Here is a 20,644-nt window from a genome sequence, read left to right as displayed (position 1 = left end):
GAGTGAGGAAGGACAGGACATGGGATTGTCACCTTCTCTCCTGAATTAGAGGTCGGTGGAAGGAGCGAGCCATTCAGGAGGGCAGAAGCCACAGCAAGTCTGAGTTGGTATGTGGCCACAATAGTTCAAGCATAAGCAGATGGCAAACTCAAATGCCCACAAAGGTCCGGTAGTGATGAACTGGCTGGGTGGGGACTGTGGCCAGCCAGTGAGCTTGTGCCCGGTTCAAAGGCGGGCAGCTAACACTCTGCTCCTGCCAGTTGTCATCCTGTAGGAATGGGGGCCCAGGGCAGCCAGGTCTCCTTTCAAGAGAAACTGGAAATCTGATGTTTATTTTAATGTTATTTATTCATTTATTTTTAAAGATTTTATTTTTAAGTAATCTCTACAGCTAATGTGGGGCTCGAACTCACAACCCTGAGATCAAGAGTCATGTGCTTCACCAGCTGAGCCAGCCAGGTGGTCCTGGAAATCAGATTTTTTTTTTTTTTTTTTTTTTAAAGATTTTACTTATTTATTTGAGAGAGAGCGAGCGAGCACAAGCAGGGGGAGCAGCAGAGGGAGAGGCAGAAGCAGGCTTCCCGCTGAGCAGGGAGCCCAGCTGTTGGAATGGCGCCACTGTGGGCATTGATCTTTAGGAGAAGATCTCAAGAACCACCCCCCCCACCCCGACCCACTGATAACTGAAAAAAGGGGAGGTGCACTGCCCGGCTTTTGGTGACTCCCCCCTCCCCCATTATTAAAGGTCCCCTGGAAATCTGATTTTTAAAGACAACTCTTGGGGCGCCTGGGCGGCTCAGTCGTTAAGTGTCTGCCTTCGGCTCAGGTCATGATCCCAGGGTCCTGGGATCGAGCCCCGCATCGGGCTCCCTGCTCGGCGGGAAGCCTGCTTCTCTGTCTCCCACTCCCCCTGCTTGTGTTCCCTCTCTCGCTGTCTCTCTCTCTGTCAAATAAATAAAATCTTAAAAAAAAAAAAAAAAAAAAAAAAATTTAAAGACAACTCTTCCTGGGGTTTTCTGCAGCTGTATAATATTCCATGGCTTGGAAAATACCACTGCTTACTTACGCATTCTCCTGTTGAGGGAGCTGAGGTGGTTTCGGTTGGCTCTTTGATTTTAATTTTTTTTCCTATTATAACAATGTCTCAGTGAGCATTTTTATGTACATCTTCTGGTGAACAATTGTGACAGTTTCTTTAGGGTAGTATGCCTAGACACGGAATTGCTTGCGATGTTTCCAATTTAAGCAACACCTTGTAGGCCAAACAGAAACATTTCTGGGGGCCAGATTTGGCCCTTGGGCTACCAGTTCTCAACCTGTGTGTTTGGAGGGCAGAGCCCTCATGCTTAGGTCTCAGTTCAACCGTCATAGAGTTGGAGCTGACGTCTTTGTCCCGGTACTCGGTAATTCACCCTGGGTCCCCAGAGTCAACACACACTTGCCTTTTAATTGATGAGTAGTACTGATCAATGAACTCTTTGGCGAGAGGGAAGAGCTGTTCTTTTGTGCGGACATCTTCAGGCCTTCGTATTTGCTGAGAAGGGAGCATAATGGAGCTCATACAGACATGCTCAGTGCATCCCGTTTCCTGGAGGGAAAAGAGAGAGTTGGATGATCACTTGGTTTTAGCACAGGTGGGGCTGTGGACCTGGATCTGACACTCGTCATGGAGTTTACCTGGCCTTTAGTTCCCAAATAGGATTTCTCAAGTACCAGCTTCAAATCATTGGATGGTTTGACCATCACAGGATGGTGGTCATCAGTCAAGGTGAGGATCGACAGGCAGCGTTTTCAGGTTCTGAAAGTGTTTGCTCTACTCAACTAGGGGAAGAGGGCCTTTCTGACTGGCATTCCCTGGGAATCAGACTCATTGGTACTGAATCCCCAAGTATTTTTTTTGATCCCATGTTGATCTAGAAGGAACTTGTAGGTGGTTGTAGTAGCTCATTCGAACACATCTCTGGGACATTGACTGCAAAAACATAGCCCCAATTCTTCTCTGCCCTATATTCACACCCTTTGCGATGTGACAGCTGGCCCCTCAGATGACTGCAGATGCTTGAGATCAACTGAGACCAGTAGAACCACTGAGCCAATCTGTGGACTTTTGAAAAATAATAAGTGGTTGTTTTTTTTAAGCCATTGAGTTTCAGGGATGTTTGTTACACAGCAATAGTTAACCGATACAATGTGCTTCCAAGAGGCTCATTTTCAACAAAAATGTAAAGCAACATGTTGATTGGCTGGCTGTTAAAAATATGACATAAAAGGGGCGCCTGGGTGGCTCAGTCAGTTAAGCGGCTGCCTTTGGCTCAGGTCATGATCCCGGGGTCCTGGGATCGAGCCCCGCATCAGGGTCCCTGCTCAGTGGAGAGTCTGCTTCTCCCTCTCTCTCTGCCTACTTGTGCTCTCTATCTCTCTGTCAAATAAATAAATAAAATCTTTAAAAAAAATGACATAAAAGTTTAGCTGAAATACAGTGAAAGCAAGGAAGGGCTTGGTCAATACTTCATCAGTGCTCAGGTTGTGAGAGAGAAAATGTGTTCAGAACCAGCAACTCCTCCGCTTTTGGGTTCTTTTGGGTTCCAGGTACACAAATAAAAAGTATTTCCTCGAGTGAATAAGTAGCCACCAGCAGTTCTCAAGTGGGAGTGGATTTCCCACTTTTGGGTTCTTTTAGGTTCAAGGTACACAAATAAAAAGTATTTCCATGAGTGAATAAATAGCCACCAGCAGTTCTCAAATGGGAGTGGATTTCCCACCCAGGGGACACTGAGTGATATCTGGAGACATTTTTGGTTGTCACAATTTCGGGGCAGGTGACAGATATCTTGTGGGTATAGGCCAGGAGTGATGCTAAACACCACACAGTGCACAGGGCAGTCCCCACAACACTTAGCCAACACCAAACATGGTTAGTGTGAGGTTGGTCTACATCCTGCTGGGATACTCACCAGGGTGCTCTTAAGGTGAAGGGTGTCAGTGAGGACCACGTCGGTCTCCCAGTTCTTGACCTTGAGGAAGCGGGGGCACTTGGAGGGGCTGCCATTCTTTGTGGGAGACTGTTTTCCCGAGGCAGGGGGCTGGAGGAGAGAAGGAAGGATAGGACATTAGACAGGGTCCTGAGGACACTGGAAAACTGTCTCCACTGGGATGGGGAGAAAAGTTGCTTTTCCTAGAATCTGCCAGAGTCACCAAGTATCTGCACAGAGTGAAGCACTCATTCTCCCAGGGTAACACATGCTAACCAGGGAACCTGGTGCCTCTGCCTATGCTGAAGGGGACACCGTGGAAAAGCCTTTTGGGTTCTGTTCTACAGGGAGGGCCCTCTCAAAGGTGGCCTCTCTGGTGTCTAGCACAGGTCCTAGCATATAGCAGGGACTCACTGAATGTTTGTTGAATGAGTAAATAACCAAGGGACGCTGTCAGCTTCTCTGAATGGTACCAGCTTTCAGGCCTGTGGATGTCTGAGCTTTCCTGTTACTGTCCAAATTCACTACTTCTGGTGAGTACTGGGAAAACAGGAAAGATCCAATTAGAAAGTCCTGAAGCATAGACTGTTTCCCCCAAATGCCAGGTTTCTGCCTCTCAAAAATGCCAAGTGTATCCCTGCGTCAGGGCCTTTGCACTGACTGGTCCCTCTGCATTGAACACCTTCAGTCCCCCATTTGTCTTCACTTCCATACACTAAATGCCCAGTTGGTGGTGGGGGATAAGTCCTGGGCTCACCAACAGTGGCCCATCCATTTTAGACCTCATTAATAAGGATTACATTCTGTCTTGGGTGTTTCTGAATAATTGTCTACCTGCCTATGCATCAGACAAGCATGGGTGTCAGTCAGCAACTGGAAGGGAGAGGCAGCGGGCACACTCTGCCGCGTCAGCTGAGTGAGAGAGGGAAGACAAGCCAGTGTGGAGTGACACTCATGCCAAAGAACGGAGCACTGGATAGTGACCTTGCGGCAGGGCATTCACATGCTCAACTGGTATTTATTGAGCACCTACTGTGTGCTAGACACTGTTAGACACTGGGGACTCTGTAGTAAACAAGACAGAGAGTGCCCTGGCCCTGCTGGGACACTGCTGGGAGAGAAGTGGAGATAAATCATAAGTAAACCCATACATGAACCACTAGAATATCAGTTGGTGATAAGGATATATGATGATGAGGGGAAAAAGGCAAGTGCAAAGGCCCTGAGGTAGGGATAAGCTTGTTAAGTTCAAAGGACCAGCAAGGAGGCCAGTGTGGTTGGAGTGGAAAAATGTGGTTAGTGTAAGGAGATGAAGTCAGACAGGAGGAAGAGTCCTCATCTCATTGGCTTGGAGGAACTCAGGCGGGTGAGGAAGCTGTGAATTACAATGAAATGGGCTGAGTCCAGGAGAGAAATCGTAGAATATGCTGAAGGGCTAATATTGAAAACTGACATTCAAGAAGCACTTACTATATGCGAAGCAAAATCTTATCATGCCCATTTTACAGATGAGGAAACTGAGGCACAGAGAGGTTAACTAAGTTGTCCAAGGTCACAGAGTTAGTACACTGGAGCCAGGAGTCAAATCCTGGCAGTCTGCCCTTCAAACCATGTCCTTAACTACTGGACTCTCCTGCCTCTTGGCCCTTATGCATAATTCATACATTCATTCATTCATTCAACATGTGTTTATTGAGTATCTCCTATGTTCCAAGCAAGGTTGCAAGGGCCAGGGCTACAGTGACAAACTAGGTAGATGTGATTTCTGCCCTCATGGAGTTCACAGGGCATTGTGGGAGCGGGGGGAGGGATGACAGGTGTATGACCATTATAATCAAGTGCAATGGGTGCTATAACATGGGATGCTGGAGGTGTATAAGGAATTGTGGAAGCACACAGAAGAGACACCTAACCCAGAGCATTTGACTTCTAATCGAGACCTGAAGGACAAGTAGGTGTTAATCAGGCAAAGAGAGAAGAGCAAGGTCTTGCAGGCAGAAAGACCAGCTTATGCAAAGGTCCTGAGGTGAGAGGCATATCATAGCCTCCAGAACCATGCAAGTGACAGCAGAGAACAAATGGAAGGTGCCATGACTCATGATCTTCCACACCTCCCTGCTGTGGCCAGATCCAGTCATCCCCAGTGGTTCTCATCTCAGTGCTGGGCATCACCATCCATCTGCCTGGGCAAGCCACGGGGGTGGGGTGGGGTGGGGAGCTATCCTGGACATCATTCTCTTTATCCCCCTGCACCTGATCTGTCCCCAAGTCCTACCATTTTAGCTTCTAAAGAGCTCTAGAATCCACCCCCTCCTCATTCTCCCCATTTAACTGACCAGCACGCCGGCCAGACCAGCATCATCTTTCACTTGGATGAGTGCAATCACCTCCTAAATCTTAGCCATCACTTACTGCTACTGGTGCTTTGGTCCACCCCAGTAGGTTTCAGTACTGTAATCTATGGAGTCATCTATGGTACACCTGCTAGTCCTATGAGGACTGCCATTGCCATAAATATTACTACAGTCGTCCACACCAGGAGCAGAAGGATGTAGAAGAATTCTTCCCTTCTTTCCCATTTGTACTTTCTGCCTGCTAAGCTCCAAGTTATCTTCCTTCTGTCCCCTTATGAAGCCACATCCCAGACAGCTCCATTTCCTTTGAAGGCCTGGCCAGGCAGCCCCAACGCTTCTTTAAGATCTGTCTTCACCACAGTCTCTTCCGGCAGACATGCAGGTGATGGATGTCACATCTTTGGGCAAGACTTGGTAGCGACAAATTCCTCCGACCATGCCAACAGCCTGCAGCCATGAGAACCAAAAAATCTGACCTTGCCCAGGCGGGAGGCACCCCAGCGATCAGTCCCTAAAGATGGAGCATCACTCAGCCAGTTTGCAAACTCTCTTGATCATCCACATGGACGCCCTAGAGGCTGGGGAGCGGCTGGAATCCCAGACGGGGGGTAACAGACACAGTGGGGAGCACCGTGAGGCAGGAGGAGGAGGTGTGGGGTGTGGCTGGTGGGTGGGCAACCAGCAGCCTTCGTTGGCAGGGTGTGGTGGGAGTGAGGTAACAAGCATAATGAAAGAGGCCATCTTTTGAGGTTCCAGATGTCTGATGGGTGGTCATTACGAGCCAAGAAATTGGGGGCCCGGGCGTGAGCCGTGCCTCTCCACCCTGGGTTGCGTTGAACTGCACACTTGAAACCAGGCATTAGGAGGCCCCTGTCAGGGCTGTTGTACTTGGGGCTTTGATGTTTTAATTAGCCAGCAGTAATATTAGATGACTCAGGAGGGGACAAATGGGGAGATTAATACAGCAGTCAGGGGCCCTACATGGGGGATGCAAATGACTTTTCTGAGTGGGGAGGAAATGTTCTCACTAAAAATGCAGATTAGGGCACTTGTGACTTATTAAGCTGGGGACAGGGCACAAGTGGGCTTTGGGCAGCATTTACACACATCCTTTTCTGGATTTGTGTCTGGGGTGGTCAGTGGAAGCTTTTCAGGTGGCGGGAGACACTGGCTAGATCTCGGTGGGCTCTGTGGGAGCGCTGCCTGGGATTGCTCCTAAATGGGGACAGGAGGCTCTGAACTTGTGGGCATTTCAAAGGCTCTGTCAACACCTCTTTGCTTCTGGAGCTGGCAGGGGTCCTGAAGAAATGGAAGGCAATGGTCTTGCAGCCAGAGAGGAGATAGTGAGGCAAGGCCCTATCAGCCCAGAGCCCTGAGCCCGGAATTCAGCTTTGTAGGTACCCTGACACCCTGTTTCCTTCTGCCCTCTCCACCCCTCCCTCCTCTCTCTCCTTCAACAAATACCTACTGAGCACCTACTGTGTGCCAGGGACTCGTGTTCTTGGCCCTACAGTGGTTCCCACTCTCATTCCACAACTGCGGGAAGCCTCGTACACCTGCATGCAGGGATCTGCAAACTGCAGCCCGTGGGCCAAACCTGGTCTGCTGCCTGTTTTTATACAGCCCACAAGTTAATGATTTTTCCATTCTTAGCCCGTTGAATAAAAATATCAAAAGAAGAGTAATGTTTCATGACACATACAAGTTATAGGAAGTTCAAATTTCAGTGTCCATAAATAAAGTTTTATTGGCACACGGCCACACTCATTTGTTCTTTTTTTTTTTTAAAGATTTTATTTATTTATTTGAGAGAGAGAGTGAGAGACAGAGAGATCATGAGCAGGGAGGAGGGGTAGATGGAGAAGCAGACTCCCCACTGAGCAGGGAGCCCGATGCGGGACTCGATCCCAGGACCCTGGGATCATGACCTGAGCTGAAGGCAGATGCTTAACTGACTGAGCCATCCAGGCGCGCACGCTTTATTCTTCTTCAAGGCACTTTTCACTGCCTGCAATTTGCGAGTGTCTATGTATCTGCATGTATATATATATCTATGTCTCTGTGTCTTATAGATCCGTATATATATATATATATATGTAATATCTACAGATGTTTAGATACAGATGTGTCCAGCCCCTAGACGAGTGTCCAGCATATAGTACATACCCAACAAATACCTGAGGTTTGCCACGGACTGAACTGTGTCCCTCCTGAATTCATACGTTAAAGCCCTAACTTACTGGAGACAGGACCTCAGGAGGTAATTAACATTAAAAGAGGCCATAAGAGGGGCGCCTGGGGGCACCTGGGTGGCTCAGTTGGTTAAGCGACTGCCTTCGGCTCAGGTCATGATCCTGGAGTCCCTGGATCGAGTCCCGCATCGGCCTCCCTGCTCGGCGGGGAGTCTGCTTCTCCCTCTGACCCTCCCGACCCTCCCCCCTCTCATGCTCTCTCTCTCTCTCTCAAATAAATAAATAAAATCTTTAAAAAAAAAAAAAAGAGGCCATAAGAGTAGGACCTAATCTGATGGGATTGATGGCCTTATAAGAAGCAGAGAAACCTCTGTCTTTCTTTTTCTCCCTCCACGCATACACAGAAAGGCAGAGTAAGGACACAGTGAAGGTGGCCGTCTCCAAGCCAGGAAGGGAGCCCTCGCCTGACGTGACTGTGCTGGTGCCCTGACCTTGGTCTGCTTGCCTCCAGAACTATGAGAAGTAACTTTCTACGTCTAAGCCACCCAGCCTGGGGTATTTTGTGATGGCAACCCAAGCCGACAAACACAGGTCTAAATGCATTTCAAAATCGTAGAGTCCCTCGGATGCTAAGCCAAAGGCTTTTTTGTCTTGATTTAGTAGAGAACGGGGGACCCTTGAAGCTGCCTGCTGGAGGGGGGAGCTTCTCAAAGCTAAGGTTTAGAACACATGACTGCAGGGGTTGCGGGAGGGAGAGGGTGAGGGCAGAGAGCCCCAGGCGGGGGGGGGGGGGGGGTTGTTGCCACGATGCAGGTGGGAAGCTGGGAGGGTGGAGCACAGCTGCAGCGGAGAGTGTGGTGCCAGAAGCAGAACAGACAGCCCGGGGGTGGGAGAGGGTGGGAGGGCAAGGGACAAAGTCAACACTGATTCGAAGGCTTCCTCGTGAGTGGGAGGACGGCGAGCCTTCTAGCAGAAGTTGGGGAGTAAGGGGCGGAAGTGACAGGAAGGTGGAGGGAGGGGGGCTTTTAAGGTAGGAAGATACACACAAGACGTCAGAATCTGGAAGATCTAGAAACAGAAGCGAAGCACCTTGCCCTTCCCCAACTTCCCCAATTATGGGCTGCCACAGTCAGGAGCCTCACCATAGAATGGGGACAAGAGCTTGACAGCAGGGAGGGAGGCCCCTTGGGAGACACATTTTACGAACTGTTATGGGTCGAACTGTGTCCCTCCCAGATTCATATGCTGGTGTCCTAACCCCCAGCACCTCAGAATATGGCCTTATTTGGAGTCTTCAGTGAGGCATTTAAGTTAAAATGAGGTCTTTTGAGTGGGATGACTGGTGCCCTTATAAAAAGGGGAAATTTCGAGACAGATACACAGCGAGAAGGCCGTGTGAACACAAGGACGCCATCCACAAGCCAAGGAGAGAGCCCTGGGGAGGATTCTCCCTCACGGCCCTCAGAAGGAACCAACCTGCCAACACCTTGATTTCAGGAGATCTCCAGCCTCCAGAACATTTCTGTTGTTTAAACCACACAGTCTGTAATGCCTTGTTACAACAGCCCCAGGAAATAATCCAGGAGCTAAAGCCCAATCCTGTACGAAGCAAGCAGCTTCTGACTCTTTGACTATTGGCGCCAGGGACCGCTTCTCCCTTCTAGGCCTGTAGCAACCTGTCCCGCTTGGCTTGTCCTAAAATAAGGGCAGCATCCTGGGGCTGAGCTGGGCACCACGCCAGCCACCCCAGGGGCCAGATCCATACACCATGCCCTCCACCATGGCCTCAAGCAGCACTGCCCCACCCTGCGGGCAGCAAGCGTAACCCGGTTGTGAGCTGTGGCAGATCAGGGTCCCGGACTGCAGACCCGTAAACTAGTAGGTATGTACCCATCTGTGTGATGAAAAAATTGCTACTTATAAAACTTAACCAACTGTGTTTAGTACCTTCAAGTATAATTTCCTAGTAGTGTATTCAAGGCATCATTTCTAAAGCGATTCATTCTGTGTAATAACTCCAAGGAAGCTCGAAATCACTGATTCTCTGCCCTCCTCTCTCTGCCCCCGATTCAACAGGCTATTTTCTGTGGTGGATAATTACAGAAGGAGGTGTTCCAGAGTCAGACCATCACAGTTAGGATCCACAGACAAGGGCCTCTGCCGATAGGGGTCTTTTTTTTTTTTTTTAATATTTTATTTATTTATTTATTTATTTATTTATGAGAGAGAGAGAGAGAGAGAAACAGCATGAGAGGGGAGAGGGTCAGAGGGAGAAGCAGGCTTCCCGCTGAGCAGGGAGCCTGACGTGGGGCTAGATCCCAGGACGCTGGGATCATGACCTGAGCCAAAGGCAGTCGCTTAACCAACTGAGCCACCCAGGTGCCCCGTTATTAGACAACTTTGAACTTGGTCCCGTTACCCGACCAAAGTGTATATGTGCATTATGAATTGATCTTAAAAGAAATCCTGTAATTATCTTGTGGCCTAACCCCATTCTGTTACATTTGTACTGTGTGCGTGTGTTTATTAAAACCATTAACTTGCTAAAGGTAAATATTTAAAATGCACAAGGCTTGCGATTATGTTTTGAACTTTTTACCTTTTTTTTTTTTAAAGATTTTATTTATTTATTTGAGAGAGAGAATGAGATAGAGAGCATGAGAGGGGGGAGGGTCAGAGAGAGAAGCAGACTCCCCGCTGATCAGGGAGCCCGACGTGGGACTCGATCCCGGGACTCCAGGATCATGACCTGAGCCGAAGGCAGTCGCCTAACCAACTGAGCCACCCAGGCGCCCCTGAACTTTTTACCTTTTAAGATATCCTGAGACACTCAGAAAATGAAAGTCCTATTGACCTCTGAGAATCTGTTTCGAGGGGTATCAGTTTGCACAGCATGGAGGAAAAAGGACTTTGACCTAACTTGGCTTATCCGGGAAAAGAACATGAATATGGTTTGATGCCATGAATAAGCATGTGGAGCGGTATCATGGATTCCTGAACCAGATATCACGGTCCCACTGGAAACAGTCGGGACAGCTTGCTTTGAATATACTCACTATTAAAACAAACAAAGAGCAAAATATGTGGAAATTCCTGCAGGGCTGAACCTAAACCCTCATCAATTCAGGCCTGGCTTCCTGGCTCCGCCCTGGCTCTGCCCACCTGCGGCAGCAGGATATGGAAGGCTGGTCTCATGGCTAAGTGACCTATAAAGACCCTGGGGGTCACCAGCAGGTGATGGCTTAGGTAGAGGGAAGCAAAATATCAGCAAGGTTTGGATTCTGCTGCCATTGGGGGCTGAGAGAGACTCCGTTCCACATCAATTCCCAGAAAGTATCTTTGTTGAGGCTTTTTTGTCCCATTTGAGGGCTTCCTTGGAACACTGGGTGACCTGAGAAAGAGGGGCCTCCTGAAGCACTTTTGGGAAAATCCAACCCGGATGTCGTATTCTGATCATGAAGGGGATCAAGCCAAGGGAGAGCCGGCCCAGCTGAGCTGAGGGCAATAATGAGTTCAGTAGGAGTTTGTAGCTAGCGATTTGGGGCACCCTCTCAACAGACAGGTTCATCTCAAAACACAGGAGTTTCCTTAAAGTGCTCAGAGAGGTTCAGGGACAGACACCCCAAGATGTCACCCTGGACGGAGCCAGTGAATCTGCCAAAGCCAGCTGGGGGGGGGTCTGCAGGGAACGTCTGAATGTGATGCTACCAAACCCCAAATATCACAGTGTGATTACTGCTATGTGTGTGTGTGTGTAGCTCGCCTTAGAAGTGGAAGTTTCTGGAAGTCAAGGCAACCGTTTGATGAAAAGACAATGTCCAGATGGTGAACTTCTCAAGGGCAGTGATCGCATCTGACCCCCTTCCATTGTGAGTAACGTTTAGTAAATGCCTATTTGGTGCCTGACCGGGACTAGGCCACTGCACATCTCCTGGCTCGTGGAGTCCTCATGGTAACCCATTTCTCAGAGGAGAAAACAGAGGTTCTGAGAGGTGACATGACTACCTTCAAATTAACAGCTAACAGGCAACAGAGCTGGTCGTGGGATCCAGGCCCTCAAAGGCTGGGCCTTTCCACTGCAGACCCGGCTCCTGGCCCCTGTGCACTCCCAGAGCCTGGCCCCCTGCAGCAGAAAGATGCACGCTACCTCGATCTGAATGATCGACAAGGATGACGACGGAGTCACAGAGGGAGAGCGGTGCGGCTCTGTCCCCAAGACTCAGTGGCTGCTCACATTCCCTTTCCAGGCCCCAAGGGTGTCATCTGTAGAATGGGGATGGTGTTCCCTGCCCTATCTGCCTCACATTAGCCGTATAACAATTAGCAGTAAAACTATACCTAAATGAGCCATATAATAATCAGCCAAATGAAACAACAGCAACAACAACAATAATAGTAATGATGCCCATTTTCGGAGCACTTATTCTGTGCCGGGCCTTTAAGAATTAAGAGTGGGCTCTGGGGCTCTGCCACTCACTAGTCATGTGACCTTCCTCAAGATAACCCTCTGTGCCTCAGTTTAGTCATCTGTAAAATGGGGGCAATAGTACTTCATTGGGTTGGGGTGGGGGGGTTCACTGAGACCAGGGACCTGAAGTGCTCAGCACCGTGCCCGACATGGCTCAACAACGTATCAGCTACCATTGTTATAGACGCGGTCGCTTCACACCTCACCTCCCCACAACTGGACGAGCCTGTTAGGAAACGGAGCCTCCGCGCAGATGCTAACTCGTCTGACCAAGGTCACCAGTAGGACGAGGCCCAACCGGAGTGGCCCCCAGAGCTGTGGGTGGGGAGTCCGAGGGTTCGAATGGCCACGCCCCCACAAGGGGGGTACAGGGGTCCGCATTATTGTTATTTTTACCCTGCCATCATTAACGCCAGGTTTCCTGGCAGCAGGCTAGGTTGTCACTGAGAGGCAGGGACTGTCACTGGTTTGCCTTCATTGAGACGCAGCCCGGCTGGGGCTGGCTGCCCACTTTCGGCTTTCAGCAAAGCCAGCACCCCCTGGCCAGCTGGGGCGCATGCCTGGGTGGAGAGGCGCCCTGACCGCCTCTGATCCTCTGATCGCTGGGGACCCACAAGCACACCCCCTCCACTTGCCTCATAATTTGGGGCTCTCCAGGCACTGGGATGATGCTGACACTTACTTCGGAGTACAGAAAAGCTTCTCAACAGATTTTGACATTTTGAAAGCAGCCAGCAAGCCCCATGTCCCCAGGGGTGAGGAAATGCCAGGCTCTGGATGAGGTGGTGGCGGTGGGGAGGGGGATTTTGATGTAACAGTCATCTATCTGATTACCTGATCACCTGCGTCAGCGAGAGGCTGGAGAGAGGGGCAGCAGGCTGAATAAGAGCGGGGAGCCCCAACTGGAAATCCCACCTCCCCCAGGCCCAAGACCCTCCCTTGCATCCACGAAAGATTGGACTGATGCTTAATTAGTATCTGAAAATAGATATTCTGCCCCGGAGCCAGACATGATTCACCCCTTCCTCCCTTAGGAAAGCAAACTGGGCAGGTAAGAAAATAGTTGCTTAATAAAAAGGGAAGCAGAGGGGCGCCTGGGTGGCTCAGTCGGTTAAGGATCCAACTCTTGATTTTGACTCAGGTCATGATCTCAGGGTCGAGAGACTGAGCCCCGCATCGGGCTCTGCACTGGGCATGGAGTCTGCTTAAGATTCTCTCTTTCCCTCCCCCTCAAATAAATAGATAAATAAAATCTTTTTAAAAATTTATTTATTTGTTTATTTGAGAGAGAGAGATAGAGTGCACACAGTGGGAGGAGGGACAAAGGGAGAGGGAGAAGCAGACTCAATCCCAGGTTCAATCCGAAGACCCTGGGATCATGACATCATGACCTGAGCCAAAGGCAGATGCTTAACTGACTGAGCCACCCAGGCATCCCTAAATAAATAATCTTAAAAAAAAAGAAGGGAGGCAGAGAAGGGCTTGATTCAAATGCTGAGGTTTTGCAGGGAGAATGGACCAACAGTAGTTTCTCAAGTCATTTACATAGGATACCATTTTCACTTAAGAGGATTATTATGTTGGGGCGCCTGGGTGGCTCAGTTGTTAAGCGTCTGCCTTTGGCTCAGGTCATGATCCCAGGGTCCTGGGATCGAGCCCCGCATCGGGCTCCCTGCTCAGCGGGAAGCCTGCTTCTCCCTCTCCCACTCCCCCTGCTTGTGTTCCCTCTCTCGCTGTCTCTCTCTGTCAAATAAATAAATAAATAAATCTTAAAAAAAAAAAGAGGATTGTTATGCCAAGGGCCTTTAGGATGGTGTCAAAATTCAGTATGTGTCCCTGGTGGTATTAGCACTAAAGACAACCTCAGAGGTCCAATAATGATCCTTAGCAAGAAAAAAAAAATGCAGTATATCGTATATCTACCACAGCGGTTCCATTTACTATTAATACGTTTTCCTACTAGACAAATTCCTACATGATCTTCAAAACCCAGTTCAAATGTTACCTCTTCAGCTAAACATTTCCTGATACCTACTGAGGTATTTATGTTTCCACAGTGTTTTGGGTCCCTTTGTATTTTAGGATTAATCGCACTGTACCCCCTGTGTCCCCACATTCTTCTGTGAAGGGCTTAAGGGCAGGGAGGGCGATGTTTATTCATCTTCGCTTCTACCCCAGAGCTATGCACATGGCAGGTGCTGGGTGAAGGTTTGGTGATGGGTGAGCTGATTTATTCTATCTACCAGCCCAGGCCAGATACAGTTTGAAAAGAGATGTTAAAGATGAGCATTACACGGGTCGGTTAAACATCTGCCTTCGGCTCAGGTCATGGTCCCAGGGTCCTGGGATGGAGCCCCGCATCGGGCTCCCTGCTCTGCGGGGAGCCTGCTTCTCCCTCGCCTCCCTGCTTCTGCTCTCTCTCTCTGCCTCTCTCTCTCCAATAAGTAAAATCTTAAAAAAAAAAAAAGATTAGCATTATAGTCATTCACACACTGTGTTCTAGTGATGAGGGACTTCAAGTCTCACTGACCATACCTGCTGCTGAATCAGACCGTTAGCAAGAGAAATCACTACTAGAGATGAACATCTCAGCCTCCAGAGACTGATTGAAGAGAGGGTGGTTCTGTGGCTGATTTTCCTTGAATCTGGACAAAGGAGAGAATCAAGAAGGATGGTGCAGACCTCACTATTCCTTCAGGGAGCTACCAGTCTTCTGAATCAGGAAGTTCTTTCTCTTGTCTAGCCTGTATCCACCCTGCTTCACTTGGACTCTGTTGCCTTTTGCCCAGTCCTTGGGGAAAATGCGGACCAGCTGTTCTTTTACCTCCTTCTATCTCTTCCTGACTCAGGAAAGCAGGTGGTGGCTGGGTCTCTCTTTGTATTATTAACAATGCTAACCCCCCCGCAGATGCCTAAAAAAGCAGCAAATGTGGGTTACAACTGGGAGGAAGGAAGCTGATCCCGGGAGCTCCAGGTAAAGTGGCTTTGAGCATGGAGAGAATAGGCTAAGCATATACGCCGGTCTTTTAGGACAGAAAGAAGAACATTACGTTTTCTATTAATTTTCTCAGCCTGGGAAACATTTCTCAGCACCGTGGCTAAGGAGATGTCTAGCAGGAAATAACAGGGCTGCTTCCTTAGCTCTGAGGCTGGGACTCAAATATAACCAGGCACTTGGATCTCTACCCTCATCCAGCTGTATTTCCGAGACACATTTGGAAAACTGAGTCTCAGACAACTGAGCCAGGATGATCTTGCTGGCCGGTGGTTTTGGTCCTAGACAACACCGAGGATTTGCCGATGATAAAGGAGAGAATGTACATCCCAGCACGGCCGATCTGTATATCACGCGTCCAGGAGCACCCAATTCTTCCTGTCTTAACCTCAGGAAGGTGTGGTTTTTCCTCCTTTGCCCAGCACCCTCTTTCCTTCTCCAAGCAATTTTTAAGTGGGCCCTAAGGCAAGTTCTCAGCACCTCTCCCTGACGGCTATGGACTGAAAGTTTGAGTCCCCCCCACCCCAAATTCATATGTTGAAACCTAATCCCCAAAGTAAGGGTATTAGGGGTGGGGCCTTGGGGAAGTGATAAGATCACCTTCTAAAAGAGACCCCAGAGGGGCGCCTGGGTGGCTCAGTCATTAAGCGTCTGCCTTGGGCTCAGGTCATGATCCCGGGGTCCTGGGATCGAGTCCCACATCGGTCTCCCTGCTCAGCAGGAGGCCTGCTTCTCCCTCTCCCACTCCCCCTGCTTGTGTTCCTGCTCTCGCTATCTCTCTCTCTGTCAAATAAATAAATAAAATCTTTAAAAAAAATAAAAATAAAAGAGACCCCAGAGAGATGCCCCTTTTGCCATGTGAGGACACAGCAAGACTACCCCTACCATGACCCAGGAAGTGGGCTCTCAGCAGACCCTGAATTGCTGGTGCCTTGATCTTAACTTCCCAGCCTCCAGACCTGTGAGAAATAAATGTCTGTTGTTTGTAAGCCACCCAGTTTATGGAATTCCAGAATTAGCGCAGCCTGTCCAACCTAAGACACTGATCATTGCATCACGAAATCTCTGTAAAGGGGACCAGTGGTCTTATTAATCACTCCTGCCCCATTCCCAATATTGAGAGCCCCACTCCTCAGGCTTGCAGTTCAAGGTTATGGTTTCTAAGCCATCACAGTCTAACTGAGGTGGACAGCATAAAAGAAATGGCCATCATCCTGCCATTGCTTAGAATTCAGCAGTGACTTTAAGGGTCTTTCTGGTGGGGTGAAGGCATCCTCTGCTTTGTCTCTGTGCGTCAGGTCTCAGGAGTTACTGCAAACCAGCAGTTACAAACTCTGATACCTGGAGGGGACAGGTAGATAGGTAAGGTCAATTAGCAAAGCAGGCTGGCTAATTTCAAGACAACACTCAGCTGCATATTAAACACACAAAAATGTTCTTCATTTTTTAAAATTAAAAATAGAGCTACCCTATGACCCAGCAATTGCACTACTGGGTATTTACCCCAAAGACACAGATGTAGTGAAAAGAAGGGCCATATGCACCCCAATGTTCATAGCAGCAATGTCCACAGTAGCCAAACTGTGGAAAGAGCCAAGATGCCCTTCAACAGATGAATGGACAAAGAAGATGTGGTCCATATATACAATGGAATATTACTCAGCCATCAGAAAGGATGAATACCCAACTTTTACATCAACATGGATGGGACTGGAGGAGATTATGCTAAGTGCAATAAGTCAAGCAGAGAAAGTCAATTATCATAGGGTTTCACTTATTTGTGGAACATAAGGAATAGCATGGAGGTCATTGGGAAAGGGAAGGGAAAAATGAAGGGGGGGAAATCGGAGGGGGAGACGAACCATGAGAGACTATGGACTCCAAGAAACAAACTGAGGGTTTTGGAAGGGAGGGGGGTGGGGGGATGGGTTAGCCCAGTGATGGGTATTAAGGAGGGCACGTACTGCATGGAACACTGGGTGTTATACGAAAACAATGAATCGGGGCCCCTGGGTGGCTCGGTCATTAAGCGTCTGCCTTTGGCTCAGGTCATGATCCCAGCGTCCTGGGGTCGAGACCTGCATCGGGCTCCCTGCTCGGCAGGAAGCCTGCTTCTCCCTCTCCCACTCCCCCTGCTTGTGTTCCCTCTCTCGCTATGTCTCTGTCAAATAAAAAAAAGAAAACAATGAATCATGGATCACTACATCAGAAACTAATGATGTACTGTATGGTGACTAACATAACATAATAAAATAAAATAAAATTTAAAAAAAGAATATTCTTGGGGCACCTGGGTGGCTCAGTCATTAAGCGCCTGCCTTTGGCTCAGGTCATGATCCCAGGGTCCTGGGATTGAGCCCTGCATCGGGCTCCCTGCTTGGTGGGAAGCCTGCTTCTCCCTCCCCCACTCCCCCTGCTTGTGTTCCCTCTCTTGCTGTGTCTCTCTCTGTCAAACAAATAAATAAAAAATCTTAAAAAAAAGAATATTCTTAAAAAAATTTTAAAAAAAAGAATATTCTTCATTTTTTATAGAACATGAAATCCTTCTCATGTTTCCTGAAACATACAAACCTCCTGGTCTATCTCTACCTGCCACTTACAATAAAGTCATGGATAGAAAAATATTTCCCTTTCATCCTAAGAAAATCAATAGCACTAATGTTATAAAAAGTAACAAAAGACAATGGTCTTGAGGGGAGGGACACGATAGGGAGTGGTGGGGATTGTGGCAAACTGGAAAGCCCATGCTCTGTCTACAGGAGCAGCTGCTACTCAGTCTGTGCAGATTATTGTCCCATAAGAACACAAGCTCGAGGTGGTCAGCGTGTCCACATTTTTTAAGAGAAGCTGTGAATATGATATTTATATAAAATTTCAAAACACTGGCAGTAAATTCAAAGTACAAATACAAATTGTCCCTTAGGGCAATATAGTGCAGACCTAACAAAGCACATCCAGAGCCTGGATCTAGCCTGAGGCTGTCTCTTTCTGTTCTTCTTTTGTCTTGGGAGGATTTGAATTATGGCAATACCTCTTTCCTTTCAGTTAAGAAAGAAAATACAAAGACAAATGTTAACTTTATTTGTTCATTTAATCATGAATGGAAAATAGCCCCCTCATGCTCATAGTGTTGCCCTGAGTTCTGAGGACAGCATAGTAGACATCCATATAGATGCTTCTCCTCCAAGCATCCCTAGATGCCATTGCAAGAGGGTGAGTAACTAGCTGGGGGGAGCATGAGTCTGACCTACCACAGAATCCCTGACGTCCTTCCTTATCTCCCTGGCCAGCTATCAGCAGCTAAGGAAAGCAATCCCCACTGAGGCTCTGAAATGTCCCATCCTCCCCATGGAAGGCTACGTAGTGAGGCTTTGGTCAGGTGAGCTGGTAGCAAAAGGTGCCATCCATACAGATGCATGAGAAGACAGAACCTGGCAACCTGCCCCATGCCATCCAGAGCTAGAGGCAGGTGGAGAGAAGAAGGTGACCTTGCCGAGTGACATGGGCCATCTCCCTGTTCTGACCTCCCGCTCATCATTCTTCCCGTACTTCACTGCAGTGCAGAGGATGGGTGGGAAATTCATATGCTTTAATAGGGTTGCACTGGCCTGGACTGTGGGCTGCCCAAGCAGGTGAGAACGAGGCACTCCTGATCTCTAGCCAAATCTCTCCATGCTCAGAAACAATATTGACTCAGCTGTCAAAACACGTCTCAGCAAACTGGCAAAGACTGAGAAGTTTGATAATACATTAGGTTGGTGAGGCTGTGGGGACACCACCACTTTCCTACTTAGCTGGTAGGATCGGGGCAATCTTTACGATGAGCCATTTCTCAATTTCTGCCCCAATCACAAATGCATATGATCGTTGAGTCAGCAATTTCACTTCTAGGAATTTATGCTATTGAAAAGCCTGCCCATGTGCCATGCGAGACGTTTAGGCAATGTCACCCATTACAGCAATGTCATAGCAAGATATTGGCAATGACCTAAGGGTCCATTATGGAGGACCGGCTCAGTAGGTTTGGCAGAGCCATAAAATGGAATATTATACAGCTGTGAAAAAGAACCAGGACTCTCTTCCCCTACGAATTGGGGGGTAATCACCAAGATATGCTGACAAGTGAAAAGCAAGGTGCAGAGCAATATGTATAAAGTGCTCTCATTTGTGTGAAAATAATGTGTGTGTGTATTTGTCAGTCTACGTGTAAAGTATTGCTGAAAGGACCAGAGAAACGATAAATATTGCTTGCCTCTGGGGAGGGAAACTGTGTGGCTGGGATTAGGCGAGAGAGGAAACCTTTTTACCATGTATCTTTACCTGCTAAATTTGCGATGTGAATGGCATGGGAGTGCCTTTGCTGGAGGAAACAGAATTGAAATTTGAAAAATGGCAAGATCACGAACAAAGCAAAACAAAGGCAAAATCCGGATCCCAGGACACATGCTCCTGGCCTCAATGCCCCTGAGCTCTGCAGCCGTGGTGGCTCATTTCCATCCCAACATGGTTTGACATTTGGCATCCCTCCCCTCATCCTCACACTGGGGAAGGTTCAGGGAGCCATGGAGTGTGGGAGCCAAGCTGGTACCACCCAGTTACCTGCTCCTTCTCTGAATACGGGTTGTTGAGGATGACGGGCACATTGCCCTTCCCCCACAGGTCACTGAAGACTCGGTCATTCTCCACGCTGAGGGGCAGTGGTTTGTGTGACTTGCCGTCCACACCTCTGAAAGGCAAGGTAGAGGAAGTGAGAAAGGCATGACATCAGGAGGGACAGGCTGATGGCCCTGTTCTAAAAGTCCCAAGTCTGTATAGCACCTCCACGTTTCACCCACAGGACTCTATGTGGAGCCAGCACACTGTGGGTGCCCAGCCTGCTGCTCAGCAGAACCACCAGCAACACGTGGGAAGGCAGCCCCATCATCACTGACGTCGGTGCTGATGGTGGGCATGCACCCACCTTTGTGGACATCACTTCCAGATGGCCATGACATGGCTTTGGTCCTCCCTTCCCACTTCCTCATTTCAAAGATCCAGGGACACAGAAGGCTCATCACCCGGCAGACCCACTGGATGACTTAAGATGTAGGAGGCAGGACAGATACGGGAGAAAACAAGTCCCAGGGGCCAGGGTGATAAGTCATCCTAATTCTGAATAAGCACTGATAATGAGACTAATGATACCTACACCAAGAGAAACAGAAATGATTCTGAAAATGAGGGGAACAGAGCAACAAAAATAATAAGACTATTAAAAATGATAGCTAGTGTTTATTAAGCACTTATTATATGTCAAGCACTTTACAAGTGTTTTAATTTAATCCTTGTGACAACTCTATGAGGCAGGGATGAATATTAGCCACATTTTATAGATGGTGTAAGCAAGACAGACACTAAGATGCTCAGGGTCACAGTTTTTCAGCCCACTCTTCACAGCCATTCTGAAGTGGAGGCTCTCATTATCATCATTCGTCAGCATCACCACCACCACCACCACCAGCATCACCAGCATCACCATCGCCAATACCAGCATCACCACCATCACCATCACCATTACCAGCATCACCACCAACATCACTATCATCACCACCACCCCCACCATCATCATCACCACCATCACCATTGCCATCACCACTATCACCACCACCGCCACCACCACCATC

General features: G+C 48.5%; 1 protein-coding gene across 2 annotated transcripts in view; it reads right to left on the bottom strand.

Annotated features, from left to right (window-relative positions):
• Nucleotides 1-20,644, bottom strand: part of NOS1 (nitric oxide synthase 1) — an 80,965-nt gene that overhangs the window by 47,522 nt on the left and 12,799 nt on the right. For both annotated transcript variants that reach the window (XM_021698514.1, XM_021698515.1), the window contains exons 2-4: nt 19,581-19,707; nt 2,955-3,083; nt 1,443-1,588 (exon numbers count right to left, since the gene is read on the bottom strand). In XM_021698514.1, the coding sequence (XP_021554189.1) occupies nt 1,443-1,588; nt 2,955-3,083; nt 19,581-19,707 (402 nt within the window). The remainder of the gene's footprint in view (nt 1-1,442; nt 1,589-2,954; nt 3,084-19,580; nt 19,708-20,644) is intronic.

This window comes from Neomonachus schauinslandi, chromosome 14 (assembly GCF_002201575.2).
Source record: "Neomonachus schauinslandi chromosome 14, ASM220157v2, whole genome shotgun sequence".
In the NCBI taxonomy this organism is placed as follows: Eukaryota; Metazoa; Chordata; class Mammalia; order Carnivora; family Phocidae; genus Neomonachus; species Neomonachus schauinslandi.
This window is presented reverse-complemented; position numbering and strand designations above follow the sequence as displayed.